Source organism: Corvus moneduloides, chromosome 2 (genome assembly GCF_009650955.1).
Source record: "Corvus moneduloides isolate bCorMon1 chromosome 2, bCorMon1.pri, whole genome shotgun sequence".
NCBI classification, from domain to species: Eukaryota; Metazoa; Chordata; class Aves; order Passeriformes; family Corvidae; genus Corvus; species Corvus moneduloides.
The window spans coordinates 22096454-22116484 of record NC_045477.1 but is presented as its reverse complement, the minus strand read 5'-3'; the positions used below and the strand labels follow the sequence as shown (position 1 = coordinate 22116484).

Sequence of the window (20031 nt, the reverse complement as noted above, 5' to 3'; positions counted from 1 at the left end):
TCCATTCCCAGCTGATACACTGAGAAAGCAGTGGATTCTTCTCTAATCATTTTCCTAAAATTTCTTCAGCATCAGTGTCAAGAGGCTGAACAACAGGAATATCATCTCCTGTGTACCTGGATGTTCTAAACTGACACGTTATATAATAATTAGCACCACAACATTGCTTTTAACTGTTTCATACAGCACAGAGAGCTCTGGCAGGCAGAGGATTTTAGTTTCTCTCAACAATTTCCAAAGGCAACGTGAGCTATCAGCATGGGGTTGACATCAACAAAAGGAACAGCTCAAACTTGAGATGGAATCCAGCCAGGATTGCAGTCATCTCCCAATAACTCATCTCTAAAGATAAAACACCCTTGTTACAAACTAGTCTAAATTTAGAATTAATTAGAAGACAAGGTACAATCTTGCAGTTTCAGACAAGCTTGCTTTGGGCGACAGCTAAACTGGCATTTTCAGTTCATACCCATATTTTACAGCTTTCATGAAAATTTATCTCCAAACAGAAAACTTGTCCATTTCTTACATAAAGATGACTTTTTAAAATCAAACTATAATTTAAAAATTAATGTCAAAGATGCATATAAAGAAAAAAAAAACATTTTTACCCCTATTTCAGTTATATGGCAAATATATTGGGGCACAAGCAAAATGGAGGTTTGCAGCAGAGGTGTTTTCAAATGGTGAAAGAAAAACATGCTTTAAGGAGGTATTGGTATTGAGAACACATATTCAAACTCAAATCTTGTAGTCACTTGGCTGGTTATACTTCAATGACTGTTCTCAAGTACATTCATCTTAGAAAGCACAACAACATGTAGGGATGAAATGGAGGTTCCAACCAGAGGGATTTGGTATATCTCTAATTTCTGAAAGATGGTATCATTAAGCAATACATTTTAATATACTGAGTATGCTTCCAATGCACACAAGCCAACATAAAGTTGCTTGTCCTGACCCCACTGTCTGCCTTGTGCTGGCAATACAGCTTGTACAGTGTGGTGACATATGATCAAACTAACCCTAGTTTAAAGAAGCAAAAAAACCTTAAACCAAGTAGCCATATATTGAAATAAAATAACTGGTTTTCTTGCAAATGAAGGAATGAAAATATAGATTCAAGAATCAAGCTGGACTGCAGGAGCCTCCATTTGAATGAGCTTAAAATGCTGCAAAACAGTCACCCACTCATCTTCAGCCCACTGGCAGTCTCTAAATCATTCATGGTGATTCAGACCCTACAGATTCAGGTGTGAATGCGTTATCCCGTGATCTCACACTCTGAAAAAACCTGCAAGGTTTTATTTCCCATTTTCTCTCTAAAAAACTCTTCTGGTACACAATGCAGCAGAATATTATGATACCAGATGCACACAGAACAGCAGTTTCAAAGGTGGAGGTCTCAGAGCAGATCAATCCTCATCTATTTTTGCAATTTTTATATTCTTAAAATAGCAACCAGCTATGTTACAGGACAGAGTGAAGATGGGAAGGATTACTGTATAAAACGTAACTGGGTATAGCTTTATTGAGCAGAGAAAAAAAGAGAATAACAAACTTCTGACTGGACTAGGAAAGCACATCTCTCTTCAAGTGTACACAGAAACATTGGCCTTCTTCAGGTTTTATCTCATCCTCAATACCTATGAATACTTTCATTATCTAGTGGCCATCGGGGCCACAGTGACCCAGAAGCCAATGTGACAAGGACAGAGGGTTTTTGAGCAAACAAGAGAGAAATGAATGTCACAGCCCTCCCAGTCACCATGCCTACCCAGAGGAGCACTATGTATTCATTCCGCTTATCTGCATCCAGATGAGCACAGAATGTAATTCCTTCTCTTCCTCAAGCTAAATGAAGATAGATCTTAGATTCCACAATCTCTGTCTAAAACAAACGAACATAATACATTCCTGAACTCAAACATATCTCAGAACTTTAATTCAGTTTTATTAATTAGAAAACACTTCCTAGCTACGGGAATCATTGTTAAATGCAGCTTGCTGTTCACGTGACACAAACTAAAGCCTGCAGCTTCTACCTACTCACCCAGCTGCTGAGCTACATGGAACAGTGCTGGCTGTCCTCCTAAATCCAAATCAGAGGTTCTCTGGAAGAAGAAAATTGCTGCATATTCCTATATGGTATGTCTGTCATATACAGAATTGAGAAAATTCAAAGTATCCCATGATTTCACATGTACTCAGAATACGTAACCCCCACAATAGTCAAGCCTCAGTACTTTACCCAGTGAGTCCATTTTGTTTTCTTCTATGAGCCTGTTGATTAGTCCATTGGCTTTCTCAATGGTGCAGACAGCAACATCCAGAGCAGAGAAACGTCCTGCAGGAGACATGCTTCCCATGTAGCCTTCAACTCTCACATCCACCTCCTGAAACAGGGTCTGTTTTCCAAGGATACAGAACATCCATGGCAAAGTTACAGCTCTGAATTTTGACCAATGCCTTCTGGAATCACATAAAAGCCTGCACTCTACATCTACAATTTCTAGTACTTTAAATGCCATCTAATCAGATTAAAGCCATATCTCAGCCAGTTACTGACACTTCTTTTTCCCACTGTCATTTTTTATTTCCAAAGCAGAAGCCACAGAGTAGATGTTGCAAGACAATGTACATAAATGAGTAAAAGATGAGAACCACTGCTGTGTATAAAAAGATTTAATATTAAAAATGTTAGGGAACACACAGTGCAACAGTTTATAATATCAGTGGCTTATGTACAAAGACACCTCCCTCTCAAGAAATGCTGAGCAAAAGCCAAACATGGAACTCCAAACACAATGATGACACATCTCACACTGAAAGCCAAGAAACAACAACTTCTATTCCAGGTCTCACTACTGCAGTGCCAAAGCTTTGACACATCCCACACAGCATTAACAAAAGACACAAATATTTGGACCTCACAGGTAGGTCACCCTTTGAGTTCAACTATGTGCAGCTATGCCCAAACCTCATGCCAGGAGTAGCAGAACAGAGCTCTGATAATCCTCCAGTTTTACAAGATTAAAGCAAAAACATGTCTCCATTATCAATCACTTCAGAGTAGCTTTCGCACACAGTTTGTAGGATTTCCTAGCAATTTGTGAAGTTAAGATAACATCTCAGTTAATGAACAACCAAACTGTCTTAAATGGCAGAAAATACAACAAAATGCCTGCTAGGTTTGGATCTGGTTTTAGTTGTTGTTACCTAATGGCAACCATGTTTGATATGAAAGTCTTTCAAATAACAATTTATGTTTTTTAAAGGTGCTCCCACTGTAATTTTATTTTTTAAATAGCTGGGGTGAAGAAGCCAAGGTATAACCATATTCTGGCAGAAAAAAAAATCAGCGAAGTCAAAGTGAAATCAAAGGCACAAAATTGTGGTGGAATACCCCAAGGAAAGCTAAAATATCTTTTTATCCTTAAGATAACATTTACACTTTGTACTTTTCCTAACACAATTTTTCATTAGAAATTTCATTTAAATTTTGTATATTATAAAATCTGTGAATAAATGCAAGTAACAACCCTTTAAAAGTCAAAGCTGAAATAAAATGTTTTAATCAACTCCATACAAATTTTTTGGCTAAAAGTTTCTTTTTTTTTTTAAATCTCCAATTTAGAGCAAATTTTAAATTATCTACTTCTTTTTGAAAAAACTCAGCAATTTTTTTCCCCCCCCCAAATCCACGCTTTTGCATTTCTGTTTAAAAAATGTGACCCAACAACTACTACCCATAAATTTACCCTCCATGAATGCTACTTACCTGCAGGTAACATTTCTTCTCCTTGGCCACAGAGACAAAGGGAAGGATGAGAAGAGCTTTCTTACGAGTCTCCAGGACTCGCTTCAAAATAAGCAATTCTGCGACAAGAGTCTTTCCAGCACTGGTAGGAGCTTGGGGAAAAAAAAAAAAGGGGGGGGGTTTAAATTAATTTTTTAAGTTTAAAAAATAAATCTAAAGAGCAAGCATCACAAATCTAGCATAGAAAGCAGTTACTGGAGAACTTGGGGTGGGACTCTTCAGTTCATGTCTCTCACCCACAACCACACTTGCAGTCAACTCCATAAAGAGCAAAGAAGACTAAAAATCATCTGCCTCTTTTCTAAGCTCTTCATCTTCTCAGTGCTGCTCTAGAACCTTTTTCCCATGAAGGGTAGACAACCAACTGTCATTTCCTACAGATTCCTAGTCCACCAGTCTTACTTCTCCTTCTGCATTACTTCCCCTTCCGCACACACACCCCACACACAATATGCGATGAGAAACGATAAATGGACTGAAAAAAACTAATAGCAAATAATATTCTCAGATGTGCATCTTCAATTGCAGTTATCATTCAGTTCCTAGTAGACAGTCTGTAATAAAAGAGTCACCACTAGCTGACTCCTAATAATCAATTTCTAAAGGAACTTTAACAGAGAAAATGGGGCAAAAAGCCTCTCTTCACATCTGGAAAGGAGACCAGTAAGTCAAGTTTGAGGTACATCAATGGGACAGATCTTAATAAGATGTCTCCAGAAGAGGATCCTGACCTTTCTAGCTGCCAGATCAGAATCCTTCAGCACCAGTATGTCCTTGTAAATGGCAGTGGAAAAGTTAGGGGGACTGTTTTTATCAGATGTTCGCATACCTGAGTAAACTAGGTTCTTCCCTTCCAGAACTTGTCCAAGCATTAGGCATTCTGCTTGCCATTCAAACATCTGCACCACTCCCAGACTGTGGTATTTCTCCAGAACTGCTTTGGGAAGACCCCAGCTTGCAAGGAGCAATTTGTCTGCTTGGTCTTCAGGAACATTTACCTGCTGATATTGCCCTTTGGGAGGAAAAAATAAAAAAAAAAAATTTAAAAAGTCAGGTATCATCCTTGAATCTGAGGTCACTTAGGTTATACACCTAAACTTCTATACAAACTCCTGTATTACAAGAAAAGGCAGTAACTATCTGCCCTATATTTTTCAATATTTTGTGCAGATGGTTCACCATTCTTCTTATCTTCTGACATCTTTTTTCCAATTTTTCCTCCTACAAGATTTTCCACATTCGATTAATTCCTTTACCAAACTCTTACCCTGGTATTTGCTTTTGAGACAGAGCAGCCATTACCAAATACATACTCAAACAGAGCTTCAGCACGGATTAATGCAACAGCATCACAATGGATTTGCCATCTCGTCCGCACCCACACCATTTCCCTTTTAAATTACTGCTGCTGAGATTTCAGTAATTCTCACTGATTACAGAACTGCCCAGTGTTTTTTGTTTTACAGATGAATGAAAACCACAACATAAACCAAACAAGCAGCTCAGGCTACTCTGTGCAGTGTGTTATATTCCAGTTTATTAACACCGATTAGTATCTTCACAATACTGCCAGTTCCTCTAGCTTAATTAAGTTTCTTGATGATTATTTATTGTCTTAGTAACCCTAAACAACTTTGTGCTGACTACAGACACTGCCTCCTCCCTCTCCTTCTCCTCCCTTTTTCCAAATCATTAAGAAAACTCAAGTGTTTTGTCCCTTTCAGGTTTCTCATCCACAGTAATGCCTCCCCTATCACCCATGAATATATAGTTCCTGTAACAGCATTTTGTGAAAGATCTTGTCAAATTGAGATAAAAACCAAGTAATCATGTGTCCTGACTCTACTGTACCCATTTTTCTACTCATATATTCATTTTAGAAAAACTTCTAAAAGAAATTTCCCACCATTGTTGCCAGCATAAGGGCAGGCTAGATCAGCAATACCAGCCTGCATAAGCAGCCAGCATTTTTTCTCTCAACACACAAAAAAATTCAACTGCTGCCTTGAAGTTAACCCGAACCTAGGCTGTCACTGCTGCGTGATCAGTCTCCTCTACACGAATACATAAAAACACTTGATATATAGCTTAGCTCTGAAAGCTTTGCTTCACTTTGTATAATCAAAGTACCATAAAATACTAAACAAAAATTTAAGCACTATCAGGAGAGAACAGAAATATGCTACAAAGCAGAACAGGCTTCCTAAGGGGAATTCAGAGGAGACCAGAATAGCCCATCCTAAACTGTGACTGTGGTGGGTTGACCCTGGCTGGACACCAGGTGCCACCCAAAATCATTCCACTCGACAGGGAGACAAAATACAATGAAAGGCTCATGGGTGATGAAAAGGACAGGGAAAGACCACCCACCAATTACCATCACAGGCAAAACACTTGACTTGGGGAAAATTAATTTATCACTAATCAAATCAGAGTACGATAATGAGAATTAAAATCTTAAAAACACCTACCCCCTACTCCTCCCTTCTTTTCAGGCTCAACTGTACTCCCAATGTTCTCTACCTCTTTCCCACCAGCAGGAGAGAGGAACAGGGAATGGGGGTTGCAGTCAGTTCATCACACAATGTCTCTGCCACTCCTTCCTCCTCAGAGGAGAGTTCCTCACACTCTTCCCCTGCTCCAGCGTGGTGTCCCTCTCACTGGAAACAGTCCTCCATGAACTTCTTCATCACCAGTACCTCCCACAGGCCGCAGTTCTTCACAAACTGCTCCACTGTGGGTCCCCCCCGGGGTCTCAAGTCCTGCCAGCAAACTTGCTCCAGCATGGCCTCCTCTCTCCACAGGTCTTGCCAGGAGCCTGCTTCAATGCAGACTTCCCACAGGGCCACCGCCTCCTTCGGGCATCCACCTGTTCCAGCATGGGCTCCTCCAGGGGCTGCAGGTGGATCTCTGCTCCCCCATGGACCTCCACAGGCTGCATGAGGACAACCTGCCTCACCATGGTCCTCACCACAGGCTGCAGGTGAATCTCTGCTCCAGCACCTGGAGCACCTCCTCCCACTCCTTCTTCACCAGCCTTGGTGTCTGCAGGCTGTTTGCATCACACCTCGCTCCTCCAGCTGCAGTTACCATTGCACAGGCTTTTTCCCCCCTTCTTAAATACATCATCCCAGGGGTGCTACTGCTGTTGCTGATGGCCTTGGCCAGAGGTAGCTTCTGGCAGCTTCTCACAGAAGCCGCTCCTACAGTCCCCCCTTGCCATGCAAATCCAATACAGTGACTAATATGGCAGAATTAGGATTCAGAAACATAAAAAACCCTACATGATTAGACCTTAAGCTTTTTCCCTAGTGTTAAAACCAACAAACTTCATGTAAAAGGTGGAACGAGTAAAGGATTACGTGATTCCGCTGTTTGAAGAATAGATGAGAACTGAACATGTGTTTGAAAACTTGTGGCTTAGAGATCTGTGTACAGAAATATACCTGTGACACTAATCTTTTTTTTTATCTACTAACACAATGCTAAGAAACAGTCAAAATTAGGAAGATATGAATTGTTGGTTAGAAGCATTGGGTATTAGGTTTATCAGAAAGAAAACCATTCCAGATTGTGGGGCCAGCTGACTACAAGAGTGCAGCTTACTGAACTGTCTTTGGGAAGCTGACTGTGTAAATGTGTACATTTTCTGCTCCATTTGCAGAAATTGACATGAAATTGTATCTTGCAGAACATAATCACATCAGTGAGAAGATGTGACATGACTGGAGAAGAGACTGACAGATGTAAATGCTTTAAAAAGTTACAGAAAAAAAATCACAAAAGAGATGAAACTGCAAGGTGCAATGTAAATATCTTGATTTTAGATGTTGTATACAATCTCGATGGTGTATACGTCTTGATTTCTCTCTTGATTCAAGAGCACAATAAGCTGGTAAAATGTATGTGTGGCATCCAGAAGCATCACTTTAAGTAGCTCTGTCTGCCAGCAGGACCACTTGATATGACACCTTGCCACAAGATGTTTATAGCAAATCTTGTACATGGCATAAAGAAGTATATTGTGAATACTTCTTCTGTATTCTATTACGTACTCTTGAATCAATTTAACAATGTAGGTAAACAAACCTTGCCCGGCATACCAAAGAGAACAGACTATAGCGATTGTTGTACTATGGCAGCACCTAGAGGCCAAGCCAAGGATAAGGCCCACTGTTACAAGACACGGAGAATGCCCCCATCTCAGAAGTGTGCACAGAATTCACATTTTCTTATTGTCTTCCTCAACTACACAGCGAATAGTGCAGGAAAATCCTTCGATCCCCACCCTGCTAACAACACTAGCACGTATCTCGGCTGCAGCCACTGCCCTCGAGGGAGAAGGGAAGGGGCGAAGCGCGGCCCGAGCAGCGCCGCTCCCGGGGCCAAGGCCCCGCGCCCGCAGAGGCTCGGAGGGTCTCCGGCCCCTTCCAGCAGCGTCCCGGTGCCCCCCGGGGCAGCCCCGCTCCCCCTCGCCCAGCACGTCCCGACTCGCCGCGCTGCACGACCGACAGGAAGGCGGGGAAGGGAGAGAAGGGGAAGGGAGGAGAAGGGCTGCGCTCTCCCGGGCCAGTACCTGCCGAGCCGCTGCCGCGCAGGGAGAGGTCGAGGCCGGGCGGGGGGCTCAGCACAGCGCGGCGGGGAGCGGCGGGGCCGGGCGGCACAGCCCACCCCGCCCTGCGGCAGCTGCCGCCGCGGATCCCCTCAGCCGCGGCCGCGGCGGCAGCGCTCGGCGTGACGGAGGTGCCGCCGCCATCTTCCCGCCGCGCCATTCAAACCCGGCCCCGCCCCGGCCGCCGGGAGGGCGGCCCCGGCGGGAGCGGGGAACGGCCGGGAACCGGGAACGGCCGGGAGCCGGGCAAGCCGGCCCGCCCGAAGGTCGCGGCCACTGCGGAGTACGGGTTGTCTTTGTAAAAACACCGGTCAGTGCTTACGCAGCGCTCCGAGCGTGCGGTACGCGTGCGGTTCTCGCGTTGTACCGGTGAAAGGCTGAGATAATTAATGAAGGTAACGGGGTCTGCTTCAACAAAACAAGGCTTACCGTGCAGAGCTGAAGCAATAAACAGGGGAGGGCACAAAGGACAAACAGCCTCGTTTGCTGGTTCTAATGGCTCTGACGCCAAAACAGCTGTTACAGATTCTAAAAGAGTAGGACTGGTTTAACCTCTCCTCAGGAACATGACTATCAGGCGTTCTATGAAAATTTTGCAGTACCCAAAAAATGTCTTTGTCCATCACCCACAGAAGTGCTAAGAAGCGTTATATCAAAAAAAATAAGGCTTTTCTAAGTTGTTTTTAATTTCAACTGAAGAAAACATACTGATCTTTCCAAAAATAAGGTCAGCAAAGGGTGAACACTGAAAGCAGTTCCAGGAGCATGAATATACACAGTTATTTCCTTCTGGCCACCACTGCTTTATTTTGGGTAATGCACACACTTACACCACTCTCTCAGAAAAGCTCTCCATGTTCTCTATCTCTCTTCAGAGAAACGGATCACAGCTCAGGAAGCTGACTTCACAGGAAGCAGAACCAGTGCTCATAAGCTCAAATACTCTCTCTGAGGCATCCAAGACCCATGTCCCTCTCTTCTCACAGGAACAGGTCATTGGCCCAGAAACACTTGGAAAACAGCCAGTGATAAATAGGACTAGGGGAGTGGAAGCAACTGTCTTCATTCCAGATGTCCTCCTTTGGAAAAACCTAATGCTTCTGTACTCATCTGTGTCCTGCAGAAGAGCATGTGCTCTCATTGCTGTCATTAAAGCAATCTCTTAAGATTAAATGGAAGCAAAATTGTTTAAGAACACTGCTGTCATTTCAGACAATTATATCTGAGCAAGTGCAAGGGATGGTCTAATGGAGGAGTCAACATATTTTAATCCTCTTTAAATCAAGCAGCTTAAAAAGCTTCTTTCATTGTTCACGTTTACAAAACCAGATGCTAACAGTAGGCCCTTCTGTGTTTCAAAGCCCAAGCACTAGACAAATACAACACACACATTTTTCCTAAAGTGATTATTTTAATGAATTGATACTTAGAGAATGTATCCATTCTGCTACTCTGTCGACCAAAAGTTAGATACATTAAAAGGAAGAGAGGCATACTCTGCTACAGACTCCCTGCTGCAGAAAACAATTCCCACTGCACACTAACCGTTTCCTGTACTAGTACTGAAAAAAATATTGAAGAAAATAACTCAGGAAATATTTCTACTTAGTAACAATATATAATTCTATTATGCCAGAAAAAGACCAGAATAAGCACTGCTGATATTTAAAATGCTCACAGCATAGACATGTTTCACTTCAACATGTAGTTTTACAACTGCAGTATGAAATCTATTACTTCCTCATCATTTCATGTCCTTCTCACATCTTTGAAAAAGCTATTTAAAATATTAAAGGAGACATCTATCTTCATTCTACTCTTTTTTTAAGGGGAAAAAACCAGGTTTTGCTGTCTGAAATTTTTAATTCATTAAAAATAGTTTACAAAATTTGAGGACAGACCTACTTTACCAAAGTAGGAAAAAGAGCTAACTAGCAACCAGTCGAAGAATTTGGTTCCGTAAGTATGTGCACAGCTGGTTCATCAAGTCTCTGTTCTGTCCTTCAACCCAGTGCATTTCTACTACTACATCATTTCCTTCTTTCTTCACATTCATTAAACATTTGAAGAGAAAACCCCCACTAGTTTCTTTAGGGCTTTGCTCTTTTTCCACTGTCAGATTGCTAGCTTCCTCTGAAGGGCAAGGTTCCTCCTTTGCATCACCAGAGCCTTTGCCAAGTGATGTTTCTCCCTGCTTTGCTTCCATCTCCTGTTCCTTCACAGGATCACTGTGTTGTTCTTTGGCAGCAGACTCCTCTGGTAGCTCATCTCCTGCCATCATCTGCACATCCCCATCAGGTGCCATAAACCCCATTTCAGAGTCATCAGTCTTGGGGTTTTCACAGTCCGAGTTGTTGCTCACACTCTTCTGGCTGTTCTTTTCCTCCTCCATTGCTTGCAGAATATCTTCAGAAGCTCGAGGAAGTTCTCGTAATTGCCTTATTCTCTCTCTTTTCTTTCTCCTCAAATGAATCCAGGAGTTTTCAATGGCAGTCACAAAGAGGCTAATTTCATCTTTTCCACAGGGAACACGTTTATGCTGAACCTATTGCAGAAAACAGCAGAATTTCATACAATCCTCTCACAGTTATGCTTTCAATTAGGACATTGTTTTAACATCTAACACTTTATACTGTACCTTCAGATCAGTGAGAATCTTCTCTACCCAGGCTCTAACCACAGCAATAGCTTCTACAGCATCCCAGCCCATAGCTGCAGCTTTGGTGGATAACTCTTTGACTGTAGAAGCCAAAACCATGAATGTAATTGGTTTTCGTGGTTTCTCTAATTTTCTTCTTTTAGAGGGAGGTGACTAGAAGAAGAAAGAAAGAAAACAATTACAAGACTATGCAGTATTAGTGGGGTGACTTGTGTACTCAGAAGACTGTGATTCCATAAAACACGAGGATTAAGAGTGTAATGTACACCACTAGGCAGTCATTCACATGGCCCGTGTTTCATTTCACCCCCAGGAGTTTTAGACTCAAACCAGCTAAAAGGATCATGCACTTTATGCTAGCCTGATGGACAGAGGGAGTTTATCTTCAGGTATCAGGCAAAAAGCTTCATTGGTTCCTTCAAACTATTAGCTCTCCATGAGCTGAGAAAGTGTGGCTGCTCTTGGAAACAGAGGCCAGCTGCCAATATCCACATTTTGATCCAAGTGCACTGAAGGTTTCCTCGCATCTTCCTTAAGACTGGTTATTGTCTATACCTATATTCAAATATACAAACATCCAGATCCAAAAAAGTAACTGGCTCACATTTAAGGTGAACAACCTCCACTTACATTGATGTAGGCAAGTCTGAGTTAGACGTGGTCATACCTATTTGGTAACAGAATCCACATGTTAAATTAAAACTGAGTTCTCAGAGAGAAGTTTAAATTCAAATCCAGCCCCAACTTAGCGTATTTTTATTACTACTAAACTGCTATTTGAGGTATGTTACAAATGATCCTTATTTTCACTGAAACCCACAGGAAGTTCCTACAATGGCTTCCTTTTTCCACCCTCAGCAAGGGTCACTCATGAATCATATCACAACTGCTAACAGACTGGCAGCCATCTAAGAAATTCCGCTGTCCATACAGCCCAGCACATCCAATATTCCAGTCTGAAGAAGAACAGTTTGTATCACAGCAGTTATAGCTCATTAGCCCCTTCCTCAAGTAAGAGGCACAGAAAATCACAAGCAAACCAGAATTAAGCTACTTACAGGTACTTGTACATCATCATAGAAACTCCACGCCAGTGCCCATCTCATGGTGCGTCCCTGACAGAATTCAGTATGAGTGACTTTAGGAACCTATGCAAAGAAGCAATACATTATATCAGATTAATAAACAATATTGTTTTACTGCACACATTTTCAAACAAAGCATATTTTCTCATGACACAAATGGAGATTCTTTCTGACATGCCTCAGAGGTGTCAGGGCCCTCTCTCACTCCACTCGCTTTACTAAGACAGACGTACCGACAGCTCAAGGACAAAGGAAATCAGATACTTGAAATTTTGTGTCTAGCTCAGCTCTGCTTTTGGCAATTCATCTTTCTGGAAATTTATTTCACCACGCATTCTCTTTCCTTCCACTATACACGAGGCCAGAACTCACAATTATTTTCTTTGTATGGGAATTAGTGAAGAGTATGCTTCCTCCAGAAAGCCACCAAAAAGTCCTTTGCACAGCCCTCTTTAATGCGAATAGTAGCACAAAGTTCCATTTTACTTGATGCCAGAATTCAACACAAACAGAACAACAACACTGCCACTTAAATCATGTTACTGTTTCTTTTATCAACCAAATTGCTAGATTTCATGTGAGCTAAGAGGAAAGAAAGCTAGATTTTTTTGTTGTTCTTGTTCTTTTTTTTTTTTACTACAACCTTGTTAAGGCTACTTTAAAGCAGAAACTCTGAATCTTTTATTACGAAGACATGCTCCAACATGTGTTAAAGACAAAAATTTGGAGACAATAATTGCTACTTCCTGGTCAGGTTTGAATATACAATAGTTAAACTTCAATTGTTTCTCTAACAAGGAACTGCAGTCCCTTTTTGTAATAAAAACTCAGTAAAACAATTCAACAATAACTACCCACATGCATTGAAGCATACTATATACTGTATAGAACACAGGCAAGATATATATGGACTCTATGCAAACTCACCCCCTGGATTCGAAGTTCTTCCTTCAGTGGTGCTAAACTGCATTTCTTCCCCAACATGCAACTGTACCACCTGCAAAGCACACATTAAAAAAGCGTTTTACAAGTAGAGATCAACTGAAAATGACAGCTATCAGTAAGAACTACTTGGATCAGAAAGCTGCAAAAACAATAGGAGATTTAAAACCAAAACAACAACAAAAATCACACTTAAACAGTGACTAGGACATAGTACAGCAAAATTCAGAACAGAAGGTCCAAAGACAGACTGGACAGGGAAATCTTTTTGAGCTTTTAGGAAATACATTAGGAGTATTATTGAGACAACACCGCAGCAACCAGGAATCTTGTTTCAAAGAGTGACTTCAGTTATGGGGATGTTACACCTTACAAGAATTTGTTTCAACTTCTCCACTTTTTTTGGAGAATGAATCAGAATAAAAAGAAATAACCAACTATTGGCAAGTAACAGACATACTGACTAACATTTGTGCTCATTCATATCTTATCCAGGTTTCTATCACATAACACATATTTCATGAGGAAACAATCAGGCAAAAAAAAAAAAAAAGAAAGCAAGCTATTTTCCTACTTCTAGTGAAGCCTATCCACATCTTCAGAATCTCCAAACATTACTTTACATTAAATTTTTCATCTGAATTATTATTCGAGCTCTACAACCCCATCTTCCATACTTTTTGATGACTGGATCCAAAAAAGTTTAATCATAAATACAACGTATTGAAGTACAAAATTTAAGATCTCCCAGTTATTAAAGGACAGTTTTGTCCAACACTGGGGGAGTAAAAGCCTGCTGATCAGAAAACTGCAGATGTGCCATCTGTTTATGTTGTTCAAAAGAATGTCTCACTATGCTTTTTATTGCAGCTTAGGTTCACCCAAGACAGCATTCAGTACAACAGTGTCCCTTAGCAGGCAAAGCTGCAAGTTACCAAAATTCAGCCAGGAAAAGAGAAATTTTTAGGCTATGTCATAAAACCTCTTTCATCCCAAAAGCCCTTAAGAATGAACCCTGACCTGTCTCTATCAGGTACATATGCTAATTTGCTGCAAGATACAAGTGTCGCTTGTATAGGCTTTTTTTGTTTCCTGCCTTTAAATAACTCCAGCAATAACTTCTAATTGCTGCTCGGGAACAATTTGATGTGTAAGTATCATCAAACAAACTGAACAGTTATCACTGGACCATAGCGATACTAAAAATACCATTTTTGCATGACTTCTGCCAAAGATGAAGATAAAAGGTGTTAGTTTGGGGTTTTTTAACTGGAAAAGAACACTTACCGTAACCTCTTTTTAAGTTGGAGACTATCATGAATAATTCTTTTGACAAATTCTAGTTCTCCTCCCTCAGCCATGATTTCTGTGATCCCTCCTGTATTTACAGAACTGGGAGGAGGACGCCGCGGATTTCGAGAATTAACTCCCTGGATTAAAACCCAAAAACATTTGACATGGACATTTAATGAAATGTTATGCTGCTTTGTACATTGCTTCCTATTTTAATCTTAGTGGGTAGCAAGCACCACCACCTCTACTTAGCCTTCCCCCATCAGAACCATGGATAACAAAGATCCATTCAAAACAAACGTATCAGAGTGAATTCGCTACAATCTCAAACCTACTTGTCACACACTAGGATCCTGCTAATATGAAATATGTGGTTCCAATACATGTAAGACATGCTAAGTGCATCTGTGCAATTACAATGTATAGTGTTTAATTAAATCTTAAACCTTTTTTCTACTGCCCTGTATTATACATTTCTGACTAGATTCAGTGGGTATTGCAAGACCTGTATGATACCGTCTACATCACTAAGGAAATGAAAAACACAGTTATGCAAAATTCCAGGAACTAATTCCTCTGTACTACTGTTATGCAGCAGGCATCTGATTTCAGATTTACTAGCTGTCTACCTTCCAAACTAATTTTCTAGGACAGTAAGAACTTGTGAAAGAATGCTACAGCTCATCGTCCACTTTAGGAAGGGTAACAGTTAAGTTTTCAAAACTCCTTTAGGGTCTAGGGGATGAGGAGGGAGAAGACTTAAATGCTATTTCATAATGATTTGGGATTTTCCACTCAACCTTCCCCACGTCAAGAGGTTAAATTGTTGCTACCTTCCCACTGACTACTGAAGTACATACAACATCCAGTTTGTTACCTTCGCTTCCAACTGGTTGGCAAAAAAGGGGGGGTTGCACATGCAGAAATCATAAATGATCTCAGATTCTTCTTTCAGTGCATCCATTAGAAGAGTCTTCTGTGGTACCTTAACCACTATTAGAAGAAGTGAATTCGGTCAGTAAGGAACTTCGTATTTTATTTAACATGCTATATACATTATACATTGTATAAAACCTGTACTCTCTAAACAATGCCTTCTACAAAAGAGATGTAACAAGTATCACCATGGATATAAAGATTTCAGGTTAAGAATTAGCATACAAACAGCCTGTATGTTTATACCCAGCAGCAGAACCACATGAATCTCTTTAAACAACAAGGACTGCCTGAGTTATGCCACGTTCTCCAATACAACCACGCATGTGCTTTAAGCCCTTTCAACTACAGGCACTAAAGCTTCACATGAGGCCTGTTCCTTTGTCAGCTCCTTTTCCAGTATATGGCAACACCACCACACCATTAAAAATCAGTGGCAGCAGTAACAGAAAACTCTCATTGTTCTCCGCATCAAGTTCTGGATCTTGAAGACTGACATGGACAACAGACTAAGACATGTTGTTCAAAAGGATGCTTCCAAAAGTTTTCATTTCAGAGCTCATAAATGGATTTTACTGCATTGAGTTCCTACAGAAAATTTTCCAAGCTCATTCCTAGACCACATCTGGCATACTGGCACTGCTACCACAGGCAGTGTCAGGACTTCACTCAAGAAGTGAGGACGAAGAACTCTCTGTACAACTCTCTGTACGCCTTTGTGGAAGTGTCATGCAGTTATCCAAGGGGAGCATTCCATGTCTCCTACCAGCATAAAGAGTACAAACACTAAGAAATACTTCAGTAACAGACAAGGAATACAGAGATAAAAACACCCCAGGGCAAAGTTGATCTTTCAGATTTTCATGAGGGCGAGTTTTTCTTTATCCACACATCCCATGCTAGGCAAGGCGGCTGTTTGGCTTAAGCATACCCAGACCTCAGCAAATATTCTGCACCAGTCAGAAACAATTGAGCACCTGTTCGGAAGGAATGTACATTCTGAAATGCCACTGAACATGGCAGAAGTACGTCACAACATTCGTATGCTATTAAATACCTTATTACATTGTACCTTTTATAAGATCAGACAAGTTATTCTGTTCCACGTTCTTCTTGGCATAATTGAAGCACATGTCATCCACTTCTGTTGCAAGGAAATACCAGCCATTCAAAGTTGCTCCAAGTAATGGGTATATACAAGAAGCCCCTGTCCCTGCAGAAGTGAAAATCCACAAAAAAGGCAAAATAAGTCTCTGTTGTTACACACACTGTGGCTGTTAACTGCGTACTTATTACACCAAAAAGAACTAACTTCAAGATAGCGATCAAGAAATTTCAAGAAAATTACTGATCATCTACTACTCACTTCTTTAGTGAACTTTATTTTTGTAATTTGAAAAACAGCATTGTCAAATATGCACTTTTAATAAGATAAAGAATTTAATAATCTGTAATAATTTTTCTAGTAAACTATCAACTTTAGTTTAAGCTATTTTTCTTCTATATGACAGTGGTTAATTTACATACAGAAAGCCAAATACATTCTGGCTTTAATATAACAAAACCCTACCACAAATAAATTTCTCTTCTGAATTTTTCTATCATCTCTCATAAATAATTTACTTTGATGCATACAACAACCACAAAAAAATTCTGTTCCACCAGACTGTCTTTGTCTAATGTCCAAAACTATAAAAGAAACCTAAGTGTCAATTAAGATACCAAAAAAGGTAGACAGATAGATGAAAACTTGCTAAAAGAGAGAGAGATGCCAGCAGAAGATAATTATGGCATATCTAGGTGATCAAATTATCAATGACAATCAAATTTAGGCTTAAAGGGAATGGATACAAGAAAAGGGAAAGATATCCCACCACCACAAAACTTGAGTTTAGACATGTCAAGAACCTGTTATACTGATTTACTGAAACATCAATAACTTCATCTGTCAGTACACAACAGCAAGGGGTTATTTCCAGCACTTCTGTCAAGTCCCCCTTGGATAGCTTACTGCTTTTCCAAAGCTGGAATATCAAAGCCCATGCAAACTCAAACTGAAGATTCTGCAGTATGTGGAGGACATAAAGGATCTGTCTCTTCTACCCAGCCACCTACCGTGACAAAGTTCATAGAAATAATTTTCAAAAATGAAAACTAATATAAAAGGCGTAGAAGATGGCTAAGAAATTTAAAAGTTATAGAGGAAAGCAGCTGTGGACACACCATGTGATGACACAAACCTGGTATCCAGCATAACTCCAGCTAAAAATGCAAGTCAGTAAATTTCAGAACAACAAATTTCACTATAAAAAGTAATGACAGCAAATACCAAATAAACAGAAACGTAAAATCTGGCACAGAAAGATTCCTGAACCCCAGCTTTGAGGAAGTCAGTAACTTTAAAGTTTTAATATCAAGCATTAAAACAAGTTAGAAAGGAAATTCCAGCTTCTCTCAATTTCATTCTTCAGCACAGAACAGTCTTTGAAACCAAGACTTTGAAACTGTAAAAGATTTTATTGACAAAATAAAAGATGTGAACTAAACTCAAATGTACTATCACTGGTGCCTTTTAAATAATTCATAAAGAATAACCAAAGTTTCTGAATCCAAATGCCAATTTTATTATTTGTGTGTGGAAGCTCTTACAGAGCTTGCCTTTTTTTTTTTTATTTCTAATGAAAACCAAATTATGGCCATCAGTGTACATCTTACAAATTCACATCTCTGCTGACTGTTTACATTTATCTGCTGTCTAATCTAGATACTGTCCTGATATTACCAAATAATCCAGACTGAAAGTGAACAACTATACTGGACCATATCATCCATCTGCTGATGCTTCGTCCAGCTTAAAAGACATTTTGTTTCCAATAATAAACAAGAAATCTTTGACCATCTACAACCAAAACACAGCTTAGCTAGCATTTGCCCTGGTTTCTAATTAAGCCTCTTTTAAAATTCAGCTTGCGAATATAACTACATTGAAATAAATTAAAATAAAAATCGAAGTTTAGAAAGGACAGGTCATTCACCTGCCAAATAGATCTATAAAAGTTATTAAGTGGAACACTAAAAAATATTGCTATGCAACACACAAACCCTCTGGTGCAGACATCCAAAAGCCAAATTAACAAAATAGCAACGAAACATAATTTGCTAGTTAGAACACTGAGAAGAAACACTTTTTAATTATTTTAGAATCACATTTTTGCCTGCATTTTTAGAAGCAAAATTTTTGTATACCACAGAAAGCTGCACTCAAGGGGGTTCAAGGCCCTGAAAAGCCATATAATTGCCTCCCATGACTGCTCTTGCGTTTGTGCGGAGAAATCCTGCCCACCCAGGAGGCAAATGAACACCGGTGGAGCTCAGACTGCCTTTCACCACCGCGAGCATAGATCAGATCTCTTTGTTTCTCAAACTTGACGTTTTTCTGTGGATGCGCAACAAATTGTATCTGCTACTGCCGCTGACGGTAAATAAGGAATTAAATATTTAGCTGTGTCGAGTACCTATGTCAATGCCTCGCCTCAGGGTTTGCTTCTCAGCATCCTGGTGGCCGATGAGATCCTCCACCCAGTGGATGTAGTTGAGCCTCAAGGGGACGGTAGGAATGAGCCTTTCCACGGGGATGTCGATCTTCAGCCCGAAATCCTCTTTCAAGAGGGTGCATGTCAGAGCCCTCACGGCCTCCGGATCCTTGAAATTCAGGCTGAAAGGCACACGCAGAGCTTTCATGGGCGCCGGGGGGCGGACACACAGGGGTACCCACCCGCCCCATCCCGCCCCGGCCGTACCTCACCCTGCCCGCCAGGGTGGTCTGCACGTGCTGCTGGAACTCGGGGTACTTGCCGGCCAGGTAGGCGAAGTCGGGCGGCTTGTCCTTGTAGCGGTTGCGGGCGTGCATGGACTTGTTGAGGGCCATGTCGGGCCGGGCCGGGCCGGGATGTGCCGGGAGCGGCGGGAACGCGGCGCGGGATCACGGCCGCACCCCCCGCGCGCCGGCCCGGCCCGCTCCGCTCCCGGCGCGCACCGCGGCCCCGCGGGCCGTTCCAAGGAGCGGCGGACGGAGGGGGGTGGCACCGCCCCGCTCGGGCCATCGCCCGCCGCCGCGGCGAGGGACGCTCGACTGCTGAGGCGGAGGAGTGACTACCGTGCGTCCATAGAATCCTGGAATGTCATGGGTTAGAAGGGACCCTAGAGATCATCTAGTCCCAACCCCGCTACCATGGGCAGGGACACCTCCCACTGGACCAGGCTGCTGAAAGCCTCATCCAGCCTGGCCTTAGACGCTGCCAGGGCTGCGCCATCCACAGCCTCCGCGAGCAACCCGTGCCAGTGCCTCACCACCCACACCGTAAAGAATATATCCATCCTAAATTTTCCCTCTTGCATTTTCCTTCTTGTCCTATCACTACAGTGACCAAGAGTCCCTCTTCAGCTTCTCTGCAGCCCCCTTCAGATACCGGAAGCTTGCTGGGAGGTCTCCACAGAACCTTCTCCAGGATGAACAGACCCAATTTCCTAGCGTGTCTTCCTTCAGGAGGTGGCCCAGTCCTCTTATCCGCCTCGTGGCCTCCAATGGACTTGCTCTAACTGTTCCATGTCCTCCTTATGTTGGGGGACCAGAGCTGGATGCAGTACAGTTACAATGTAAATGTTCTATCTACAGACATCATCG

At 41.5% G+C, this 20031-nt stretch overlaps 2 protein-coding genes across 2 annotated transcripts in view; both read right to left on the bottom strand.

The window, feature by feature from the left end:
• The window catches only part of POLQ (DNA polymerase theta), a 56252-nt gene extending 47660 nt beyond the window's left edge, over nucleotides 1-8592 (bottom strand). The window contains exons 1-4 of the mRNA XM_032098437.1: nucleotides 8397-8592; nucleotides 4650-4832; nucleotides 3782-3912; nucleotides 2252-2408 (exon numbers count right to left, since the gene is read on the bottom strand). Of these exons, the coding sequence (XP_031954328.1) occupies nucleotides 2252-2408; nucleotides 3782-3912; nucleotides 4650-4832; nucleotides 8397-8592 (667 nt within the window). The remainder of the gene's footprint in view (nucleotides 1-2251; nucleotides 2409-3781; nucleotides 3913-4649; nucleotides 4833-8396) is intronic.
• A 619-nt stretch (nucleotides 8593-9211) lies between these two features.
• On the bottom strand, nucleotides 9212-19382 carry METTL16 (methyltransferase like 16). The gene is made up of 9 exons (XM_032098436.1): nucleotides 19148-19382; nucleotides 18863-19062; nucleotides 16420-16560; nucleotides 15289-15404; nucleotides 14406-14548; nucleotides 13104-13173; nucleotides 12150-12239; nucleotides 11071-11244; nucleotides 9212-10977 (listed from the first exon to the last, which is right to left on the bottom strand). The coding sequence occupies exons 1-9, from the start codon at nucleotides 19273-19275 to the stop codon at nucleotides 10360-10362; spliced, it is 1680 nt and encodes a 559-aa protein (XP_031954327.1). The 5' UTR covers nucleotides 19276-19382; the 3' UTR covers nucleotides 9212-10359.
• Between the last annotated feature and the right edge of the window lie 649 nt (nucleotides 19383-20031).